The 25,425-nt window shown below is 38.7% G+C and overlaps 1 protein-coding gene across 1 annotated transcript in view; it reads right to left on the reverse strand.

Moving 5' to 3' along the window:
• Positions 1-1,889: 1,889 nt before the first annotated feature.
• Positions 1,890-25,425, reverse strand: part of LOC147602786 (uncharacterized) — a 51,035-nt gene continuing 27,499 nt past the window's right edge. The window contains exon 5 of the mRNA XM_086797747.1: positions 1,890-2,191. Within this exon, the coding sequence (XP_086653873.1) occupies positions 1,890-2,191 (302 nt within the window). The remainder of the gene's footprint in view (positions 2,192-25,425) is intronic.

Raw genomic sequence — 25,425 nt, forward strand, 5'->3', positions numbered from 1 at the left:
GCAACCCTCCCAAGCACCGTCATGTCAGCCGCCATCACGTACTCCCTCAGAGCCACCGTCACGTCAGGGCTCACAGCCACCGTCATGTAGACAATCCCCCAGTCGTGACTCCACCTGCAACAGTAGGAAGAGTGGGAGTGGAGGATGCGGCGAGTGCTTTGGTGGGGGAGGTAGTAGGGCACGCGGTGAGAGAGGAGATAGAGGGAGAAGAGTTAGAGGAGATAGTTCGGAAGAGGAGGAGGAGAAAGTTCGGAAGAGGAGGAGATGAGAGAGGTGGAGGGAGTGATCTGCTATGATGTGATGGATAGGGGTGGGATAGTGATGGATGCAAGGGGGAGGGAGGTAATGGAGTACATGCGTGGGGTAGTATCAACCTTGTATAGAAATTGTTTTATTAAATTTAAAGATCAAAATAGCCGATTAGTTGGGGAGGTGATAGAGGCTGTACATAGTCGGTACCCCAATCCCCCACATGCTACATTCTTGGATGTATGGGGAAGGACGCGAATAAGGGAGATCTTAAGTAATAAAAGATCTCACCTTAAAAAACTCGCGTGTACGATGATGGGCTAAATGTAGCTTCTGCGGGTGGCTATCCTACCGAGAAACGTGCCACCGTGCACAAATGCGAGTGGAAGGAGGCAAAGAAACGAGCAGAGGGTGGCGTGAAGAGCAGGCAGCATGTGGAGGCACGACGGATCTAGATGGAGACCATTAGATCTTTGCATTTCGGATCTGGCGCGACGTCGAGTCATGGGAGGCAGAGTTCGTAAGTATCTTGCCACTTTATTCGATTGTTTACTTAATTCATTGATTCTATGATTGTTTTAATCTTACAAATTGTGTTGATTATGATACAGCGATGGGTTACGGGGAGGAAGCCCACAACCCACGATACTGCGTATGCTTGCCGGCATAGCAGACGTGACACGTGGGCCATCTTCAAAGCCGAGGGACGTATTACGGACGTGCACTTTGAGATGGCCCTGAGACCATACGGTCGACAGGTACTTGAAAACTCTAAATGAATGATTTTGGTTTATTGAATTACATATATATATACTTATATACTATATATTACTTGAACAGGCACAAGCTGCTGATGATCCACCCGCCGCCACTGCAGAGGGTGGACGTGAGCACTACTCATCGCACATTCCGACCGATGTGAGCTCATCTGAGCATGGAGGGAGCACCGAGTCATCATCTGGGTCTGAGTAGTACTCAGACTTATAGTATCACATTCCATATTGAGGATGTGGTTGTATATATTTTTTTGTAAACTGAAGCCATGGGCTACTTCGACATATGGACTCCCTTGTATATATGTGTGAAATTTTGATAGTAATATTGAATCGTGAATCGACAGTATTGCATTCATGTCTGTCTTGAATCGTGTATTGACAATGTATGCATTCATGTCATTCTTGTCTTAATCTTCCTCATGGATATGTTCTTCGTGGATGGTCCAATGCACCAAAAAAGAAAAATCCAGAGAGTGTTATTGGGTGCTGGAATGCTGGAACAGCATTCAGGTACCAAATAGCACTGTGTCTGGATTTATTTTTTTGCTCTCTGTTCGCGTGTATAAACGCGTTAGAACTATAAAAAGTCGCGTGTATATACGCGGATAATCTGTAAAATACGCGTGTATAAACGCGTCAAACCTGAGAAATACGCGTGTATAAGCGCATCTAAAGTCACAAAACGCGTGTATAGTCGCTTGTATCAGTGCGTCTAAATGCAGCTAGAACTGACAGAATGCGTGTATACGCCCATGTATCAGCGCGCCTGAATAGTCCTATACACGCGCTTTTACACGCATGTCTGTGGCCGCGATGATACATGCGCTGATACACGGGCCCGCTACTTTTTTTCACAAGTCATTTTTAGCGGCTAGGAGCACGGGTATGAGCCTGATCCCTTGTAGTGGATGAGAACTCTGAGGATTCATCATCTACCTCCATCCGCACTTGGATGAGAACTCTGAGGATTCGCCTGGACCTGAAGGTGAAGGTGGTCTTCTCCAAGATGAAGCTCATGAAGCTACAAAAATAGAGGATGATATTGATTGGGAGGAGGAGAGGAGGGAGGCCCAGAATGTCAACATCCAAGCTCTTTGCTGTGACACCATCATTCCTCTCAAGCAAGACATATGCCAACATGCGGACGAGGACGTCGCAGATGTGCCCTTGACAATTTCACCCTTGTTTCCGATTGAAGGCAAGAATTATGTCCTCTTGTCAGAAATATAGGCTCCATTCAATTTGCAATAGGACTATTGCCTTGCCATCATTGCTCAACATCTCGATGAAGATGAAGACGAGTTTAGGGCTATCTAGGAGAGGCTAAACATTTCTCGTATGGGAGTAGATGCTACAACGGTGAGTTGCGTTCTTGAAAACACAAGTGTCAATCTATGGAAACCAGACAGTGTTGTTAAAGATAAAAATCAGAAGGTATGCATTGCTAGTAGCTCTATTGATTTATATAGCGATTGAGTCCGGCAAGCTAGAGCTAATCATTTATATATAAAAAATCTTCCAATTGTATGTGGAGTCAAATCCGTTTATCCTTCGTGCCTCTTGAGCTTGTCATATGGCAAGAATGGAAAATGACTCCTCGTTGGGAAATTACGTGAAGTCCCTCAGATATCCCCAAGTGTTTTTCTATCATTCTTGTCATATGGCAAGAATGGAAAATGACTCCTCGTTGGGCAATTACGTGAAGTCCCTCAGATATCCCCAAGTGTTTTTCTACCATTCAAGGTTCTTGAAGGAGAACATTACTTCTGTGCTGCTTAATGTATTGAAGGCTCTTTCAAGGTATCTAGGGGGATATCCAATGAGGTGGAACACAGACAAATATTTTCTTTTGGATAAGGAATTTTCTCTATGGACCTTTGGACAAGGCCTCGGATACCTTTTTTTAAGAAGTAATTATTATTTAGCCTATGCAGCCTATGCATTGGCTTGTGGGCTGAAGGATCCCAGGATGCTTCCCCCTATTGGAAAACAAGAGCTTCTCTGTTTTCGGGAACCCGTTTCAAGAGCGCTCCCTCAACCAACTATAGATCATCCCCCTCCCCCCACTGTAGAAAAGCTCGCTCTCCCCACTGTTGAAGAGATGCCTTCCCCCTCAAAAAAGAAAAGGCTTGATGTATAAATGCGATCATAATAAATCCTATCTTTCTTTGTAATTTTTAGTTTTCTTAAGTTTTCAATGTGTTATACTCAAGGTCTCACTTTACTTTTTCTTTTTCTTATATTGAGATATTTATGTAATCACATTTATTATATCTCTTCCAATTTATGATAAAAGAAAATTGAAATATCATTATATATACATAAAAAATTTGTTACAAACTCTCCATCGAGGATAAGTGATGAGAACATTGCATAAAACAATTGTGACCTTGAAATATAAATAGTTACAGATAGCCATTCAAGGAGGGCAGCACAACACCCACAACACTTTGCTCTTGTGTGATAGCGAACCATCTCACCATGGAGCTGCATTCTTCGAAAAATTGGCGTAGATAGGTCGAACTTAGCACCTTAGTCCATATCCCTTCTTGCATTAAAAAGTTATGGTTAATTTTTGACAAAATCTTCGTTGAATATAGTTCAAATGATAAAACAAATATGGACACAAAACAGCCACAACGTGATGTGGGTTGAAAGTCCATGTAGAATGTCCCATATCACGTTGTTGTGGTCATTTACTGAAACATGAGATTTTGCATTCAAACGTAAGACAAGGCAAACATAGTTTTAATGGTGAGCTGAGGCGCTATAAATTGCATTTTCCTTGACCCCCAAAATGACCACAACAACGCGATATGGGGTATACTTGCCGGTAGAATGACCTAGTATCATGTTGTGGTTGTTTAGCTCTTGAAGTGTATGTTCCAATTTGTTTAAACACCATTCAACAAACAACCACAACAACATGATACGACATAGAACCCAACTCCTAAAACAACCAATATCACATTGATGTTGTTGTCATCTTTGTTTAAAGTGTGTCTTGCAATTTTTTCTCATTGCCCTCCTCGGCCTTCTAGTAATTGTTTTGAAATGCACTCAAAGTCAATACACCGCAAAATAATAATAATCAAGGTCACGTACATGTTAGGGTCACCTGTTTGTCCTGTAGGTCTTTACAACATATGTGTTTCTGACATCTCAATGACTATAGTAAAGAAAATTATTTTTGAAATCGTCACATGATGCATTTTTAGAGTATTGGATTGTTTACCTGCTTGTTGCCTACTCTGAAATGGAAGTCAAAATGCAGTTTTGTTTGGTTCTTGTCCATGATATCTTGTCGTAACTGTTGTAGACTGTAGTTTTCATCACCAATAGTTACCATTCCAATAACTCTATCATTGAGTTTAGTTGCAATTTCAATAAGTGCATTCCCATCTATCTTATCCATGTCTTGATTCATTAGCACTAATTTGTTGTGTACTATGTGCATACGTATGTAGTGGAAAGACATGATGAAGTTCTGACTACGAACGACATACCTGCTCTGCAACACATTGTCTTCATTACCACATAGCAAATTACATTTCTCTCTTCCTTTGTATCCCATCCTCTGTCAAGGATTTCAAGCATATCCATGTATTGCATGTTTTCATAGACAAACATTGTTTTTGTAACCCGTATTCTTGACTTTGTAAACAAATCCACAAATACCGTTACCGGCATTGTAAATGCTACTCGAATGGGTCTTGTAGAGATCTCTGGTTTGAGATTACATTGCACCTCTTGGAAACGTTTTCTTGATATTTTTCACTTATCTCATTGCACTTGGCAGCTCCCACTCTAGACTTGTGAATTAGGGCAGAGGAGCCTTACTCAATGTGCCAAAAGCTGTCGTTCTAGTATGAATTTGTAAATAGTGATCGTAAAAGAATATACCTACCTCCACTAATAATCTTGGAAAGCGACCTTTGTATTGTTACTCTCCAATATATGCATCTAGAACATCAAGGATGCCAATTATTGATTCCACTCGTTGCTCAAAGGGGGGGGGCATACTCATAAATATGTAAACGTAGCACATGGGTTCAATAGAAGGGGTTTTTAAAATCCCTTTTTAACACATTTTTTACATCCAGAAGGGTACCATTTAAAGGGGGTATTTACAAATTGAATAGAAAAAGGGTGTGTTTTATTCATTAAAAATCTATAGATAAGGGGTTTTCAAATTAGTCCTTGAACGCACGTGATATATAGAGTTTACATATAGTGAACCCCTTGAGATTGGTTTTCATTCAATATATGTTGATGGATAGGCGTCTGAAAAATTAATCAAACAATCTAATTAAAAAACTGTGTTGACTTTAATTAATCTGTGTCATGGAAGATCCTGTGGCCAACCATCCATCCTTAACTCGTTATGCAAATACACATGTTGGACAAGCACCTCTTTGATACTTGACTTGTTCTTCCATGTCTGAATCCTTGGATTCTTCCTTTCCAGCATGATATAAAATCGTTTAACTGATGATCCTCTTTGCTTTCTCTTCTGTGACTAGCTATAGCAAAATCCAACTCCCCTTCAAATTTGTTAGAGGATTCCATGCATTTTGTGCATCTAGCATGTTATGAAGCATAATAGATTGGATTTGTGAAGATGGCCTCCTGGGGCACGTCGACATTTCAGTCGGAGGGTTGTTTGTTGGTGTGACGAGAGAGAAAAAAATTGATAAATCACAGTGAGATGGTATGTTGTCTCATGAGAGAAGAGCGTGAGAAATTGGGTGTGTTCAAATGTATGCAATGGGTGGGAAAGGTAAATTTATTGCTTCAAACTTTAATGTTGATAGCATCTGACATATGGGAGGAAAAAAAAGAGAGAGAATGTCATTTTTCCTCTCTTTTTTAGAGCAACAAATTTGATATTATTCAAAAATTTTGCTCTTTTTTGAAGAATTTCTACGTTATGTAACCTTCGTGCTCATTGGTTGGGCGCCTATTTTTCCTTTCTCTAAAAGGCCCAATAATGAGTCCCATTTTCCCCTAATGACCAAGGGCACCGCCATGGCAGTATTCATCGCAAACACAAATTGATAGGGAGTGGATTCAAGTAGGAGATTCGCCACCCTCTCAATAGCCTACATAAGAGAAAGCATCACCACCTCATGAATAATAAGGTTTCTTTTTCAAAGAGAAGCCTTCCTAAGAGCAAGCTCGTGAACAACAAGAGCAAGAGAAAGTTTCCCCTCCCCGATAGAAAGAGCAATCCCATGAGCAAGAGCAAGCCTCCCCTCTCCAATAGCAAGAGCAAGCTCGTGATGAATGGCAAGAGCAAACTTCTCCTCCCCCAACAACACACTTCACCAACAACCTTGCATTCACCCAATGTTTAGAACAGAGCTCTTATATAATCTGCATTCAAACTGTGTTTCACCTTTGACACTTTTCCATGATAATTTATTTTGCACTTGTTTAAGTGTGGTCTATGCTTAATTTCCTAAGCCTAAGATAAACTCTATCATGGGTTAGTTGATCGATTTGTTTTGGTGGATTCTATTGGATTTTATTGGATTTTCCAAGTCTTATATGAACTCATCAGGTTCTGCCTAGATCACTTGTATGTAGGGATTTTTTAATGAGTATTATACACATGTGTTTCACTTGCTTACTTTGGAGTTTTGCTTGAACTACACCATGTTCATATACTCTAGATTGATGAGTTGGCCACCAATTTTAAATGCTCCTTTTGGCATGATTAATGATCATTAGATGGCATGCATTGATTTTTATGATCAACTATGGTTTTCATAGATTTGAGGAGCTTCTATGCTTTTATCCATGGTTTTATTAGGATCTTTTGAACCTTTTGGATAATATCATGTGCTTTGAAGGTAGCATTTGCCTTCATTTTTTGCACTTAATTTTGGAGTATATTCCTTGTACTCTTGTACATATTCCAACTTGGATACCTAGTTGCTTATGTATCTAGGTGAATTATTTTTCTACCCTAACTTTAGTGTATTTATTGGGTAGTTATCATTAGAAAGGCACCAATAATTCAAAATTCTTTTCTAATAATGTACTCGGAAAGAGTCATTCCTTGATGTAGTCTCAAGTATATAGAGACATGTTTTAGTGTGTGAAAGTCTAGGATAAGGCCATCTTATTCCTTTTATACAGGATTTTAATTTTCCTAGATGGCATACTTGGGAGTTTCAAATTAGTAAGGTATGTATGGGTGGTATCATGGTGGTATGGGACGTTAGCGATCCCTCACATATATTATCTTATGGGATAATTTGGGCTCAAGATTGTTGCTTTTGCTTACATCACTTAGCATGTTGACCTCAATATTCAAAGACAATCTCATTTTCTGAATTCATTTAAAGTTATTGTGTGGGCATACTCTAGATAAACTTCTTTTTATCTATAGCCTGTATGTATTGATGAGTGTAATCTCGTCGGCATATTCACTTGTTGATAATCTCTTTCTTTAGAGTTCAATGATTTTATCTTGTTGTGTTCGAATTAAGGAAATTTGGATTTTTCCTTTGTTAGCATTTCTTTCTGTAGCTTCATACTTTAGGTGATTTATACAGTCAACCTGATGGTTCACGGATGGACATATGTGACTAATTGAGATGTTGATGACTCTCTATGTTGATATGCGTAACTCAGGACGTCGATAATTCCATGAGCAAATGTGGGGTACATCGGCGGTGGATACCTGGTTCCTACTGTTATAATGCCATGTTTTCCTACTTTATTCCGAATGGTTTACAATGAGGAAACTACTTTGAGTATGAATTCTTATGATCATCCACAATCTGATAGGCAAACATTATGTGTGCATATACTAGGAGGCTAACCCACATTACGCTTGTGAGCATGGGAGCATGGGAACAAGCTCTAGTGGAGCATGGGCTAGGACTAACCTTAAGGGTTAAGGTTAGGGTCAGGCATCCAAGGGTCACACATGGGAGATGGAGAGTCAAGAGTCACTTGAGGGCCCGACTATATAATAGGGGCATGGGGCACACTCAAGGGAGGCAAGGCTATGTTATCTTGAGGCTAGGTTATGATATGATGTTCTCTTGTATAGAGGATTATATCCATACGATGATGCTCCACTCCCACACAAATGTTGGGAGCACCACTCGACTACGTGGCCCGCATCTGTGAACAGCTCAGCATCCTGCCGCCAGCTGATGTCATGCCTCAGGGCATGTTTCACACATGCACCCGCACCATTATGCTCTCCCTTCCCGTTGACCAATCTCAAGGAATGACCAAATCACTGGGATACTAGACTACACATGCCACCTATAAATCCATAAACAAAGTCTTAGTTATTGTTTTCTTTAAGATGTTCTAGTGAATTTAGTTTAATTGCGAATATAAGAGAATCATAAGTACTACCTGTAGAGCCAATAGAATTGTCGTGAACGACTTGAACTGTGCACCACAACCATCCGATCAAACCCATCGCTGGCCACATATGATCCCACAATCTCGTAAAAAAATTATCATGGAGACGAAACAGTGTTGCACAAAATGTGCATCATGTGAACGATCATCGCTGATATAGAAATGATACTCTCGAATAATGACATGGGTCTCGGGGGTACTCGCGCTATCCCATCTACATGGGCCTCTGCATGTGGATAGCTAATGTGGACCATAATAGCAACCTCTGGTGAGGTAAGCAATAGAGATGATTAGGACACAAAAAATCAAATAAGTAATATAGCTCAAACACGCAACAAATATTATGAAATATAACGATTACCTACTCTGAGAAGTAATACTCAGATTGTATCTCCTGAAAAGGTGTGAAGGTGTAGTTCTCTGCGAAATCAATCATAGAGATGACCACACCAATAGGAAACTCTACCAGGCATGCTCGGGAACTGATGATCTTGCCACTTGGCACAATGATTGTGCCGTATATAGGGGTAGATCTGCTCCCTAAATGTGGCTGTGAAGTGACAACGTGGTGTATGTTTGTCCACAAGCTCCAACTTCCTGGACTATCCACCACTCTGGAGCTAGTGTGTCACATACTCATAACGTTGCCATGGCACAATCTCTCGGTCACTTGCATCAAGATCTACCATCTGTAGATGTGCAAGTGAACCACATGATGTGCAATTGCTCTCCACACAAGGCATCCTATGGAACTGGGCATCCTCCGTGCGTGCACACAAAAGAGAGTGGATGAAATCACGAGGACTACGAGGCAACTTTCTATGCCCACTAAGAGAATGGAACACATCATAAAAAAGTTTGACCTCAACATGGTAGCGACCACAACATGGGTCATGCTGACGTGAGTACCTCACAAACCAAGGATTACACCCCTCAAATGACCTTTGCCCAATTTTAAGCTCTAGATACAATGCCACAAACTGAGAATACAACTCTGTTTGGGTCATTTCAAGAAAGCAAGCACTGTGCTCAATGAACACTCCTCTTGTCACTCTCTTACGCGCAAAGCTTTCTTGAAAACTAGCAAGGCATGACAATTCTCCTCCCAAAAACTTTCTATCAAGGCTCTAATGGTTTCATCTAGTAGGCGATCATGCCTAGCTACACGACCACTACTCACCCACAAAGCACCAACCTCATTGGCATCTAAACTTTGCTGTCTAATAGACCTAACTCTAAGTGCATGTGGTGCTATGGAAAGGATGCGAGATGTGGCACTCACCTTACCCTTCATTTGGGAGCTGCTTATTGTTGCAACATTAGCCCGTGGAGCAGCCAAAGCGTTCGTAGATTTCCTCTTCTTGTTAACTGTATAGGAACGACGAACACTTTGTAGCACCACCATGCCAACTCTCCTCTCTCTTCAACCTCTAATGTTGGAAAGCGCCCTATAGTTGGCCATGTTGGGCAGATCAATCAAAGCATCAAGCATGCATGCGTGTGATGAAGGCGTCAGGTCTTTGAAATAGGAATGGACGATTGCATGGGCACGACGATGCGCCCCTGACTTTGATAGTTCTTTCCTATCCACACTATGGGCGCCCAAAGGAGGTGGTGGGTTCTTGTGGAAGAGAAGGGGGCTCGGGAAGGATGGGTTCATGTGGATTATCTAAACTAAGAGGTAGTGGAGGGGAAGAGGACAGATTCATGTGGATTATCTAAACTAAGGGGTAGTTGAGGGGAAGAGGGCCGAGGGAGAGAAAGTGGAAGAGGAGGAGCAAGGCTTGGATCATTGCCAACGGAAGGTGTTGCTCCTTTTGACGTGCTCTCCACTCTATCTTTCTCTCACGAGCTACCCTTTTCCTCTCCTCCTCTTGAACTTGGTGGCCGGGGGGGAGTCTAGTCCTATCACGTTTCTGACTCCTACGACTTTGAGAACCCATTCTTAAGGAAGCTAAGAGAGTAAACATTATGAAGTCTCAATGATGGGATAATACTAGAGATGTTTGATTATATATGAAAAATAAGTTATCCACTTCAAATCTCATTGGATTTCCTATCTAAGATTGATTGGATAATTAAGATAAACATAAAGATAATTAAAGATAAACTATTATCCACTTAAAAATCAATATTATTAATAATATATATTAACAAGTCTAAATATTTATCAATTCTAGATATATAAATATATCTTTAAATATATCTTTTATTTTATAATTATATAACTATATTTTCTTTTATAATATATTTTTTTTAAACTATATTCAAAGGTTTATCCTACACAAAATGTTTTCAAGAAATATTAAATTTAAAAATTTAATTTTTAAAATTGAATAACATGACTTTAAAAATAATATTATTGGTCTAATTCTAAAATATAATCCTTTAAAATTAATTATTTTAAATTCTTTTATAATAAGGTATATATATTTTATTATTTAAAATTATATATTTTATTTCTCTAAATTATTAAATTAACTTTTTTAAAAATATGTTTTCGAAAAAAAATGGAGAGGTGGGAAGGAGGTGCCACGTGTCTCATGCGTGCATGACACATCGCACTCTCTTGACATGTGGCACTATTATCGCTAATGTGGCAATCAGGGATTTCACTAACGTAAACGAAAACATGTGAACATGTTAATAACATATGTTAATAACACAAAAAATCTTGTGATCACATGTTATATTCACAAAGCTTTCACAAGGGCCTAAAAAAATTATCTTTGTCGCGCATAAAAAATCTTCTTAGGTGGCCACGGACCTGCTATTATGTGAAGATGGTAACATGAGAACATATGAATAGCTTATTCCCATGTGTAGCCAAACTTTTAAGGGGTTCCCAAATGGCAAGTGACCTGTTATTTTGTGAACGGTAACATGAGAACATGTGAATAACTTGTTCACATGTGTTACTATCACAAAAAATCTTGTGATCACGTGAATATTAAATCCCTGGTGGCAATTCCATGATGTGGCATGCCATGTGACCAAGTGCGAGGTGGCATATAAAGGTGGCAAGAAGATGTGGCATTCATGATGACTAGGATGATGAGGGTGGGGAGTCAACTAGGTTGACCATGTTGACATGGAGGGTGGAGATGGCAAGGTGAGGTGTCAAGCTGCTTATGTGGATCCTCTCAAAGCTGATGTGGACATAAAGTGGCATGCATATATAAGATTTGTGCCTACCCAAGCCTCACACATGGAATGATATCGAGGCTTTAAAGTTTACCAAGCCTAGATTTCCAAACCTAACTAGGATTGGTTTTAGACTTGAAAAGGGGAGAGTGGACACAATATTGGAATTTTCACTTGGGAGAATTGAACATGGACCTTCCCATACTCAAATTAAGCAAAACAAATTTAATAAATTCATGGAAACAAGCATATTGACCCCTCGAGATTTTAGATTAAAAGATTCAATATTTGATTTTCTAGAATTAAATTACAATTGATTTAATGGGCCTTTGACAATCATAACAAATTTTCCAAAGTAAATCTACAAAAATCCAACCGTTAGATTTGTAATTTTACCTTATACCCACATTCTACTAATCTTCCCCAATCTAATAATCACTAGATCCATACAATTTGAGTACTTTAAATGGTAGATGTGGTGGGAGGACAAAATAGTATGTTTTTTAACAATTCTAATGCCTTTTAAATAATATAGAAAATAGTAGAACACATAAAAAATTACTCGATAAATCAAGTTAAGATCTATGTTATTTGTATTTGTGATATGAAAAGTGGGAACATTACATGAGTAATAATGTAAAATTTATAGGCAATTTACTCACATTTAGTGTACCTATCTAAATCTCCGACAGGGCCTGTATATAATTTTGGTTCCCAAAGAAAAGAGGATTTGCAATTATTGGATATTCGATCAGATTAAAGTTTTAGGTGCCCAACTTTGCATATGATGTTTCATTAGAAGACCTTGAAGTGAAACTCCTTGGCTAACTAGGAGAGATTGGCTATTCTTCTTGAAAAAATGCTTGTTTTCAGGCTAAAGCCAAGGGTGCCCACTACATGAAACTAGATAACCTCATCTTGCAACCACCCTTCCATAGATATCAAATGAAGCTAAAGGAAAGGGTCATGCATTTCCAAATGAAGGCTCAAGATTCCCAAGGAGTGATGTTCATATTCCATTGAAGGGGAATACTCATCGAGGTGGTGCTTCAAGACCTCATGTTTGATGAGTTTGAGCATAACAATAGTCAAATGCCTTCTTCTTCACAAGCCATGCATGGAGGAAAGCAATGTGTTAAATTCTATGGTAGAGCAACTACTAGTGAAGGCAAGAAAAGGTCAATCAAAGTATGTGAATTCTTGGTACCATTTCTTGGTTCATCTCTTACTTTGACAGGGGATGGAAGAGCTATTATACACTCTATTTTGAAAGAGGTTGGCTTTACTAGGATAAACAAGGACTTCCATTCACAATCACATTTTGCCATTGCATAGAGTATGAATATGTGGGTCTTTATGCACACATTGTGCGTGTTGAAGTGGATGAGACGCTTGTTATAATTTCTGGACAGCAAGTAAATGAAGAGATTGTGAGATCCCACTGCCCCCTCTACGCACCGGAATCCCGGATGGTAGCAGCGGAAGTACCTTCCTCTTGCGCGGGGGGGAGGGTTTCTCACTCGGGGCCTCGCCCTCGAATGTCCGAGCAACGTGGTGGTCCTTCCAAAAACCGAAACCGAGAAAATTTCCCATGCCCGGAAAGCGGGAACGATTTCACCATTTTTATTTTCTTAATGGATTTTTCTAACGAGGTCAAGATACTGAACTAACCTTCATCTGAATAAACCAGATAGAAGGGAAACTATTACAGACTTAACTTGAAGGAATCAACGCTTTTTTCCTGATTGAATCAGGCACAGCCGTTGATTTATTCTTGAGAGAAGTCTTTAGGATTCTAATTAACTACTTGAGTTCTAAGCATATTCCTATTAATCAATTTTATTGTTTTAAAACTCTACTGATTCCAGTCTAACCCCATCTGGCCCATGGGTTAGCCACCGCCCAACCACCACTGGAATAGTAGAACCAGCCAAGTACTCACCCATCCATAATTGAATGCCTTTCTTAAATTTTGCTTTAGAATACAGATACGCACACACTCCTCTTTAAACTTTAACTTATAAAACAATCCATTGACAAAGAATTACTGGTTACACATGTCATAACTCAAAATTTCCATTGAGTCTTTGTTTCTCACAAAACAGCATCACTTTGGACTCTCCGTTGAGACCAACGGGTCAACAACGAGATCCAGTAATAGTTTACAATAAAGATTGGTCCATCATACAATATATTTCTCGACATACGCATGGGTGTCCTTGGCACCATGAGCCCGTGCATCGCCTAGTCAGAACCCTCCAGGATCCTCCTTAGGTGTCCTGGCACTTCACTCAAGGACCGCTTCGTCAGCCCTCGTCCATCGTACCGGAAGCGTACCATTTTAACCATACCTCATGTGGCAGGCTTTGCCACATGAGCTCTCCTTTGAACACTCCCCGGCCAGCTATTGCAACCGAACTTCCCTTAGAAAACACATATACCAAATGCTCCCTCCAGCATTCTAGCGTAAGACAGTCTTTTAAGAAAACAAGGTTTCTATGCAAGTTTTCAGTTTTGATTTTCTTTTGAATACAATGAGTATATCTTAATTTCGTATCCCAAGAGTTCTAAATCACACTCTGGATTCCCAAGCAGAATCCCTCGAATTTTGAATTCTTAATCCTCAGATCAAAATCAAAGGTCTCAATTTAGTTTAATTTTCGGTGGGTGATTTGAGTGTAGATTATGGAACTAGTCACATCATCATTTCTTGAAACTGACGAAAGAGTTATGTCTTGGTTATAGTCCGATTTAGGTTTTGAGTCTAGAAAGGTTCTTCTTGAACTATCTTTATCAAAGGGAAATATTTCAATTACTACTTTACTAAATTTGAAACTAATCGTGAATTCCTATGAGGAATCATTTATCTAAAATTCGGATTTCAATAGCTTCACTGAATTTTATCATTGTCTCAGAGAATATGAAACAATAGGAGTTTCTTTCACAGAGTATTTACTTAATCATTTATCAATATTCATGGGAATTAGACATAGGATTAAAGAGAACTGTTATTTAGATATAAAAATAAAATTCTTTTATGCATTCTTTTATGCATAAAAATCAATATTAGTGAAAGTAACACTTTTACAATTTAAAAAAAAATCTTTTATGCATTATTTTATGCATAAAAATCAATAATGATGAAAGTAACACTTTTATAATTAAAAAAAATTCTTTTATCTATTATTTTATGCATAAAAATCAGTAATGATAGAAGTAACACTTTTATAATAAAAAAAGGGATTCGTCATTTGGTCGTTCGCATAGTGGCAGACTTAGCACGCGACTTAGGATATGTATGTATACACGAGGTTGCTCTGTCTGAGCGAGAGGCAGTCGCCATGGGTCACAGCCCCACTGGCGCCTGATCCGTGATTCTTGCAGTACACCGGCGGGTGGGCAGATTCACAGCCGCTCGGATGGGGACTACTCTCCATCCAAGCTGCTTGCGAAGGCCCGCTGTACAGCTGAGACAGCATCCACCTCAGCACGTCATCCATGAGGATCATCTCATGGAATGTACAGGGCCTTGGCAAAGCACATTTTATATGCTATCGTTGTTGCTTGAGGCAGGAGCTTCAAAGATGCCTGGTTGGTGGCAGCATTGATATTTTGATGATGCAGGAGCACCACTTGGGTGAGAGCAGGATCCGGAGATATGATTCGGTGATGCCTGGTAGATGGGACACCTTTTGGTCTGCAGGGTTTGGTCCTTTGGGTGGACAGGGAGGAGTATGCATGGTCATTGCAGATGTATGGCGGCAGGCCATTGTGGATCGAGGGATCATTGTGCCTGGTAGAGCACAGTATGCCATTCTGAGGATGCATGATGAGCTATTGGGCGTGCTCAACGTCTATGCGCCCAACCATGCTAGTGCCAGAGTGGAGTTTTGGACCCAGGTTACGGATGCATTGCCAGAGGCCGCACATTGGTGTGTCGAGGGAGACTTCATCAACATGCTTGAGGACCCGACCGATAGGGTGGGAGGCAGTCATGTTACAGTGCACGGCACGGAGCTTGCAGCTTGGGAGCGATTTTGCATGTCACTGAGGATCACTGATGCATGGCAGCATGGGGCCTTCTCCCGCTCTCAAGACAGTCTTAGTTTCTCTGTCTAGAAAACTCAGATCACATGAGAGAAATTATGCCATCCATGACATGGAGTTACTCTCAGTAGTTTATGCTCTAAAGCTGTGGAGACATTATCTCTTAGGATAGAGATTCACCTTGATGATAGATCATCAAAGTCTAAAGTGGTGGATCTTCACCCAAAGAGATCTCAACATGTGTCAAAGAAGGTGGATGTAGACCCTGCAGGAATTTGATTTTGAGATAAAGTACTGGCAAGGGAAAGAAAATGTGGTAGCCGATGCACTCAGTAGGAAAGCCTCCTTGCTTGCAATAATAACATTGGTGTCAAATCCATTAATCAATGAAGCAAGAGAGAAGATCATGCAGGACAGATTCTCTTCCCCTATTGCTACCCTACTGATGCATGAAAGCAAGACTCCTCAGGAAATGAGTCGAGTTGATGGATACAAATTGGACGAAGGATGCATGTATTACAACAATCGGCTATGCATTCCTAATGATGAGGAAAAATTTTGAGGGAAGCCCATGATATCTCGATAGCTGGACATCTAGGGTTCATAAAGACCTGCATGTCTATAAAGAAGAGCTTCTTCTAGTGTGGACTCAAAAGGGATGTACTCAATCATGTACGTCAGTGCTTAACATGTCAAAGAGTCAAGGCAGAAAGGGTTAAGATGCCAGGAAAGCTTCATCCCTTAGACATTCCACAAATGAAGTGGGAATGTATCAGTATAGATTTTGTTACTGGATTATCGTTAGTACAATCAGGTTACAACTCCATTTTTGTTTTAGTTGATAGATTAACCAAGGTTGCGCATCTGATTCCAGTAAAAAAAACCTACTATGTAGTGGATGTTGCCAGAGTCTTCCTCAAGGAGATTTTCAAGCTGCATGGCTTACCCAGAAGTATAGTGAACGATAGAGATTCCAAGTTCACATCATGGTTCTGGACTGCATTCTTTGAAGCAGTGGGAACTCCCTTAGATCTCAGTACTGCTTATCATCCCAAAACAGATGGCCAGACAGAAAGAGTCAGAAAGAGTCAACCAAGTAATTGAAGATATTATTTAGTCATGCTATGGCAGAGAACCCAGAAAGTGATTAAGCTACTTACATCTAGTTAAGATTGCTTACAATGCCTCTTATCATCGAAGTATCGGGATGAGCCCATTCAAAACTCTGTATGGGCAAGATTGCCTCACACCATTAACTTGGTCCCACCCATTGATCAGGGTTGAGATGTCCAGACAGATGCTTGATGATATGGAGTAGCAAATGCACACAATCCGCAAAGATATTAAGGCTGCCCAGGATAGACAAAAGCAATATGCTGACAAGAAAAGAACAGAGAGAGTGTTTGAAGAATCAGACATGGTCTTCATTCGTGTACGACCCACGAGTAGTTCTTTATCTCTAGGGAAGTACAAAAAGTTGTCTCCAAGATACTGTGGGCCATATACCATTACTAAGAAAGTAGGAGATCTAGCATATGAACTTCTTCTACCCCCCCATCTCAAGGTACATAATGTATTCCATGTCAGTTTACTTAAGAAGTATGTACCCAACCGCCTGAGTCATGTGCTGGATGATGAACAGTTGACTTCCTAGACTCAAGGCCAAATGGAGCTTCAACCCAAAGAAATCCTAGATGTTCGAGAGAAGGCTCTCGGGAATAGATTCCTTAGCCAGTTTCTAGTCAAGTGGAAGTTCTACCCTTTAGAGGACGCCACTTAGGAGAAAGAAGAAGAACTGGTAAAGGACTACCCGCACTTTGCGAGATGAGGATATCTCACATTTTTCAAGTGGGAGAGGATGTAAGGTTCCTTCTCATATGTATAAGCTCTCCCTTTAGTCCCCCGTAATCATCCCCTATTTCAGAATGCAAGAAAACATTGTTTTCCTTTGTTTTTGGTCTAGAGAGAGAAAATATTCTAGAGACAGATAATACAATTTTGAGATATTTTTGGATATAAAGTTATCCCTTATATTTAAGATTAATTCCCTTGAAATAGAAGTTTAAAAAGAGTTTTCTAATATGCATTAGAATTTAAGTGAATATGTGCATTAGATACCTTAGCCTAAGGGTCCACATTTTTAGAAAATTATGGATTAAGGTCCAAAGAGTGTTCTAAAGGGCCAATGGGGTTAATCCAAGTGTTGGGATGAGAAAAATACAAGAATAAAAGAAAAAAAGTCCAAAAAGCAGTAAATTCTCACATAAGGTGAAGAGTTGACTAGTACAGGTACTTAATAGTTAAAAAAATAAGGGCCTATTAGTAAAAAATTAGAATTTTGACACCTTTGGAGCTCATGAAGGAGGCACCTAGAATCTCATCATTACTCCAATTTTTAATTCAAAAAATGAGAAATTTCATCTCTCCTCTTTCAAACTGGATCAAAAAAGTGAGCCAAATTGGTCCAAAACTTGTCCAAATTGGATCAAACTGAAGGTGGAAGCCTCTATATCCCAATTGGACTTGGTTAGTGGCCTTCCTCTCCTATAAATAGAGCCCCAGTCCTTCGTATTTTCATATTGGAGTAACTCTATGCTAGTATAATTTTTAGTTTAGTATATTTCTATTATCTCTCTACCTTGCCTATCCATTGTGAAGCTTTGGAGCTTCACTAATCCTCTTCTTCTCTTGGAGATTACCGTCTCCTTCTTGGTGGCGAAGCTTCTTCTTGTGGGCTTCATTTCTCTCTAAGGAATCAAGCTAAAAACCAAGGGTAAGCCTAAAGCAATGCTATTTTTCTCTCTTTTTGAATGCTAACCTTCTTCCCAACCTCTCTAATGCTTGGGAAGCATTTCAATCCATGGTTTCTTCTTAAAACCATGCTTTTATTGATTTATATTGTTTAAATGGATTAATGCTTAAATGTAATGTTTTTGATTTGTAAATCTCTCTTTTTTGTAAGAATACTCACCTTTATTAATTAATCCTTCTTGGAAGGATAGATCTTAGTCCTAATCTCATTTTCTTAACCAAAACTCTAAGCCTAACAAGCTAGAGATGGAGATTAAGTATTTTTATGATTTTTAATCTAATTAAAATGAGTATTAATTCATTTATGCTTGTTTTATGTTAAGAAAATTCATATATATTCATTTAAAGTGAAAGAGAGCTTGTGCTAACATTCTTATAATTATTTTCATATGGAAGTCATATCTGGGTATTTTTTCTTAAATAAACACGGTGCTTAAATGTAATTATGTTTGTGTTTAAGTTTAGGTTTATGCATAAACTAATTTTTATGTTAAAAGTGTAATTTTGAACATTCTCAATTCATAGAAAATGTGGGAAACTTATGGCAAAATTTTATTATTAGAAAATGAAGGTTTATGCATAATAAATTTTATTCCAAAAGTGTAATGTTAAGCATTCTCATTTCATAGAAAATGCAGGGAAACTATGGTAGAATTTTTATCATTAGAAAAATGAATTTTATGCATAATTAAATTTTTATGCTAAAAGTGGAATTTTAAGCATTCTCATTTCATAGAAAATATGGGAAAGTTATGGTAAAATCTTTATTATTAGAAAATGAAATTCATGCATAAAAATCAAGATGCAAAAAGAGAAATTTTTATCATATTCTATGCACAAATATTTTAAATATGAAAAGAGGAATTTTTATCATATTTTAAAATAGGTATATTCATGGTATGTATATACATGGGTATTTTTAATTATTTATCAAAAGAGGAATTTTCATTGTATGTTTAATTAGAAAAATACATGAATTAATTTTGGTATCAAAAGAGAAAGTTTCATCATATTTCGATATAGATAAATTATGGCATGTTGATGCCTAGGTCCAATTAGAGAAAAGAATATTTTAACATAATTCTATGTGAATATTTTAAATAAATGATGTATGCATATTCATTAAAAGGATCATTGGAAAAAGAAATATCCTTGTTAAATCCCATTATTCACGAATAGAATTATTTATAGTTCTATTATGTCCAAGGAAGAATTAATTTTTATAATTTTGATATTTACCTTTACGATTAGAAATCATAGTTATTTTATCAGATAAATGGAGAATTTTCTTTACGAAATATCTTTAGGAATAGATTTGAGTAAATTGGTGCTAGACCATGACCACGCAAGAGGGTGGGTTAGTAAGATGCCTGCCCATCTCTCTTGAATCAAGTCTTGTGACCAATCCCATTTCTTCAGTACGAAGAATGGATAACCGACTGATTTAGAGAAGTCTTTCCTAAGACCGAAATCATCTAGAAATAGTGAGGAATTCATTTGGATGGATCACCTAGATACTAGATTCGTGATTTTCATTAAGAAAGTTTGGGTTTGGAAAAAGGGTCTTGTGAAATCAAACTCAATGGAAAATTCTTACTTGCATAGAGACTCTATTTTTATAAAGGATTGTCTTACACCAGAATGCTAGAGGAAGCATTTGGCTTATTGTTAATCTAAGGAGAGTTAACATTACAATAACTGGCCACGAGGAGTCATCGACGGACATCTCTTGCGGCGAAAAATCCTGCCAATGTCTTGACCAGCCTTGGTACGGTTGAAAATGGTGCGCTTATGGTACGATGGGCGAAGGCCGACGAAGCGGCTCTTAAGTGAAGTGCTAGGACACCTAAGGAGGATCCTAGAGGGTGCTGACCAGGCAATGCATGGGCTCATGGGCTTCTAGGACACCCATGCGTATGTCGAGGAAGATATTCATGGATTGACGAGATCTTATAAAAGTGAACGGGAAAACTATGAAATTGGATATCATTTGTTGACTAGCTGGTTCAACGAAGAGTCCGGATGAGACTTGTTTGTAAAACAATGGAACTGGAATATTGAGCATTATGATGGAAACACTATGGTTTTATTCTAAGTTTGTCTTGAAGATAGTTGAATCTGAGAAAAAAGTAATTTCATGTTGAGTGTGTAAGTGGTGTGTCTGTTTAATTATAATTGCATGAGTGCTAGCTAGGGGGACGTGGGAACTCTTTTCCCTGGTACCTGGGACAAACACAACCTAATTTCTATAAAGAGGGATCCCACCAATACAGTGGTTGGGTGGTTGGCTAACCCATGGGGGGCCAGTTGTGGTTTGGCTGGATCGGTGGATTCCTATAACAAAATTCAGTTTAAGTTACGATAGTTAAAGTAAGTCCCAGGGAGATTCTTGTTCTATGGGAAAGAATCAACGGTTGTGCCTCGCTTTAGGGGAAAAAAGTGATGATTTCTATGAACCAAGTGGTGCAAGTCCCTTCCTTGATTCGGGCATGTGACGTACGGGCTTGGTCGAAATAGAAACGATAGTTAAGGCTCTTGACCTCATTAGATAAATTCCCGTTAGAAGATTTTTCCAAGAGGAATCACCCGTGCTTTTTGGGCGAGGAAAGTTTTTCCAGTCTCGGTTTCGAAAGAACCGTCGGACTAGTCCCTTGCCCAGACATCCATGTGGGCAAGGCCTTGAGTGGGAAACCCTACCCCGCCTGAGAGGTTGCTACTTCCGTTGCTAGCACTTGAGAGTTTGGTGTGCAGAGGGGGCAGGGGTCTCATAGCACTCCCCAATGAAAACATAAATCCACTGGTAGATCTCCTGTCTAAGATTCTACTTGCCCAATCTACATCTGTGTATCCATATAACTCTAATGGTACACCTGCTCTGCATAAAACAATGCATAATCAATAGTGGCCCTAAAATACTAAAGTATGCATCGTACACTGTCACGATGTGGTTTGCGCGAAACCTGCATAAACTAGCTCTCTATGCTAATAGTGTAACTCAAATCTAGCTTGCTGATCGTGACATAGATCAAACTCCCCACAATCTTACTGTACATAGTGGGATTGAGAGATACCTACCCCCTCCGTGCAATGAATTCTGGGGTGCTAGAGCAGCGGAAGTAACACTTCTTGCGCAGGGCAGAACCTCTGACTTGGGGCCTCACCCATGGATATCCGGACAAGAGACTAATCCCTCGGTTCTTCCAAAACCAAACCCGAAAAAACTTCCCTCGCCCAACAAACAGAGGCGATTCCTCCATGATATTTTATTCTAACGTAGTCAAGAGCCTTAACTAACCAAACTCATTTGATCGAACCCGTAAGTCACATGGTCAGATCAAAGAAGAGACTTGCACTTGGATCATAGAGACCAACGTTTTTTTCCTCATCAAGAGGCAGAGCCGTTGATTCTTTTCCATAGAACAAAGACTATTCGGGATTTACTTCATCTATCATCGTAACATAACAGAATTGAGTCTCATTTTAGAGATCCATCAGTCCAGCCTAACCTCATCCAATCCCATGGGTTAGCCAACCGCCAAACCACTATAGTGATATGATCCATTTAGAAATTTGGTTATGTTTTGTCCTGTGTACCAGGGAAAAGATTTCCCAGGCCCCCTAGCCCACGCTTCAAGCAAAGTTCAAGATAGTCACACCACTTACACACCCAATATGAAATTACCTTTTTCACAGATTCAGTTGTCTTTAAAACAATATTTTAATGCAACCATAGTATCACTGATCATAATCCTCCAAAATATCCAGCTTGAATTTTAATTTCTTACCAATCCTTCCTCATCGGTGTACCTATGGCATCATTGGCAAGAATGCTCACCACCTGTTCACTTAGGGGCCTTTTCGATAGTTCCTAGCTCATAGTACCTGTCAATATAATCACATAAAAAAATCCAGATGGACTCTCCATTGAAGATCAGCAAGATCAACCAACAAATCCATATAAAAGAGCTTTGGACTCATCTGTTGGACCAGCAAGGACAATCAACCAGATCCATGCCCGAGTTCAGAAAACAACTCTAACACCTTGTTCCATTTTTCTTCCTCGACGCATGCGTGGGTATCTTCGGTGACCTAGAGCCCAAGCACCATATGGTTAGCACCCTCTAGGCTCCTGCGCAGGTCACCTAGAGCTCCACTCATAGGCCGCTTCCTTGGTCCCTCATCCACCATACCGGAAGCTCACCATTTAAATCAAAGCAAGGCTGGTCAAGACCTCAGTCGACCTTGCTACGCGAGATGTCCTCCGTTGACTCTCCGTCAGCTATTGCAACTTTATCACTTAGGTCTCCACGACCTCATTCACAAGATGGTCAAAATGCTTCCCTAACATTCTTGACGTAAAACAGTCATTTAAAAACAGGTCATAAATACAGTTTCTAACGAATTCTCATATTTCCACATTGTTCCACATCATTTCTTGTTATTCCACATTCTTCTAAATCAATTCACTTTGCTTTATTATTCCACATCCAATCATATCTATTCACATCATCCTTCATCCATTCTCATCCAATCATATCATATTACATCTCATCATATCTATCCACACATATCTATCCACATCATCCTTCATCCATTCTCATCCAATCATATCATATTACATCTCATCACATCTATCCACATCACATCACATTCATCCACATCACATCTCATCATATCCAATTACATCTATTTAAATCCTCACCACATCACATCACATCCATCCTCATCACATCTCATCCATTCACATCTACCCATATCCAGATCACATTACATCACATCCATTCACATCACATCTCATCCATTCACATCACATCTCATCCATTCACATCTATCTCGATCCACATCACATCACATCATATCCATTCACATCACATCTCATCCATCACACCTACCTAGATCCACATCACATCACATCACATCTATCCATTCAGATATCATCATAGCACATTCACATCCATTCACATCTCATCTATCCATTCACGTCACATTCACATCCATTCACATCTCATCTCATCCATTCACATCTCATCACATCCACTCACATCTCATCACACCCATTCACATCTCATCACATCCACTCACATCTCATCACATCCATTCATATCTCATCACACCCATTCACATCTCATCACACCCATTCACATCCATCAAATTCATTGCATCCACATCACATCACATACATTCCATCCACACATATCCTTATCACATCACATTCATTCCATCCATATCACATCACATTCATTCCATCCACATTACATCACGTCCACATCTATCCACATCACATCTCATTCATTCCGTCCACATTACATCACATCCACATCACATCTCATTCATTCCGTCCACATTACATCACATCCACATCCATCCAAAGCTCATCAAATCCATTCACATCTCACCACATTCATCCACATCCATCCACATCCATCCAATCATTCACATGCACATCTATCCACATCCATCCATTTATTCACATGCACATCTATCCACATCCATCCATTCGTTCACATGCACATCTATCCACATCCATCCATCCATTCACATGCACGTCTATCCACATCCATCCATTCATTCACATGCACATCTATCCACATCCATCCATTCATTCACATTCATATTCACATCTATCCACATCCATCCATTCGTTCACATGCACATCTATCACTTCACATCTCATTATCATCCATTTACATCACATCACACCCATTCACATATCATCACATCTCATCACATCCACATCCACATCCACATCCATTTACATCATCACATCTCATTACATCCACTCACATACTATCACATCGCATTCACATCTTATCACATCACGTTTACATCTCCTCTTATCACATTCACATCTCATCTAATCACATCGCATCCATTTACATCCCGTCACATTCATTTACATTTATTCGGCTCTACATCACATCCACTTTTAGTATTGTTTCCTACTTTTGATACCGATGGGACTTTTCTAAGTTTCTACCAATTGCTTGGCCTAGTTAAAGGTACTTTTTCTCGATGGATATTTTCATATTCTTTCTCAAATTTCTCAAGTGAAATATATTCAATATTCTTCTTTTGAGTAAAAGATTCATGGGATTTACAAAAATCAATTCTACCCATATTTTCCAAAAAAAATAATAATGCTTAAAATTCCACTTTTGATAAATACTCATAATTTGAATTTTGTAAAAAATTACTCTTTTACCATTTCATTACTTGGATATCAAATATCATGGAAATTCCTCTTTTTGCATAAAAATAACTTTACCAAAAATTTCTCTTTTACCATTTAATTACTTGGATATCAAATATCATGAAAATTTCTCTTTTTGCATAAAAATAAATTTACCAAAAATTTCTCTTTTACCATTTAATTACTTGGATCTCAAATATCATGAAAATTTCTCTTTTTGTAAAAAAATAAATTTACCAAAAATTTCTCTTTTACCATTTAATTACTTGGATCTCAATTATCATGGGAATTCTTATTTTTGCATAAAAATAAATTTACTCTTTTCTCATAATTAATTAATTATGCATAATTATAAAAAAAATATTTCTCATGAATATGATGAAAATTAATATTTTACGTAGGATGTCCAATCCTAGAATATGGTAGGAAGTCATCTTTTAGCATTATGCATAAAAATAAGGTATGTATTATTTTTTGAAAATTTTACTATTATTGATAATTCTCATAATTTTCTAAAGAATAAAATCTTGCAATGGAAATATGATAGTAGTTCCTCGTATATGCTTGAAATTAAATTATGAATTTAAATCATAATTTTAATCATAATCATAAACTTAATTATGATTATCGCACTAGATTAAGCTAATTCCATTATTTCTCTTTTTTCAAATTGATAGGATAGTATTTTCTCATTTAGAATCAATCAAAGTAGTTTTTAACTATTTATAAATAATCTAAAACAAATAACCATTATTTTGTTAACACAAAATCATAAAAATAACATTTTCTGAATCTCTAGCTTATCAAGCCTAGAGT

This window comes from Cibotium barometz, chromosome 66 (genome assembly GCF_041138505.1).
Source record: "Cibotium barometz isolate CiBa-2024 chromosome 66, ASM4113850v1, whole genome shotgun sequence".
Classification (NCBI taxonomy): domain Eukaryota; kingdom Viridiplantae; phylum Streptophyta; class Polypodiopsida; order Cyatheales; family Cibotiaceae; genus Cibotium; species Cibotium barometz.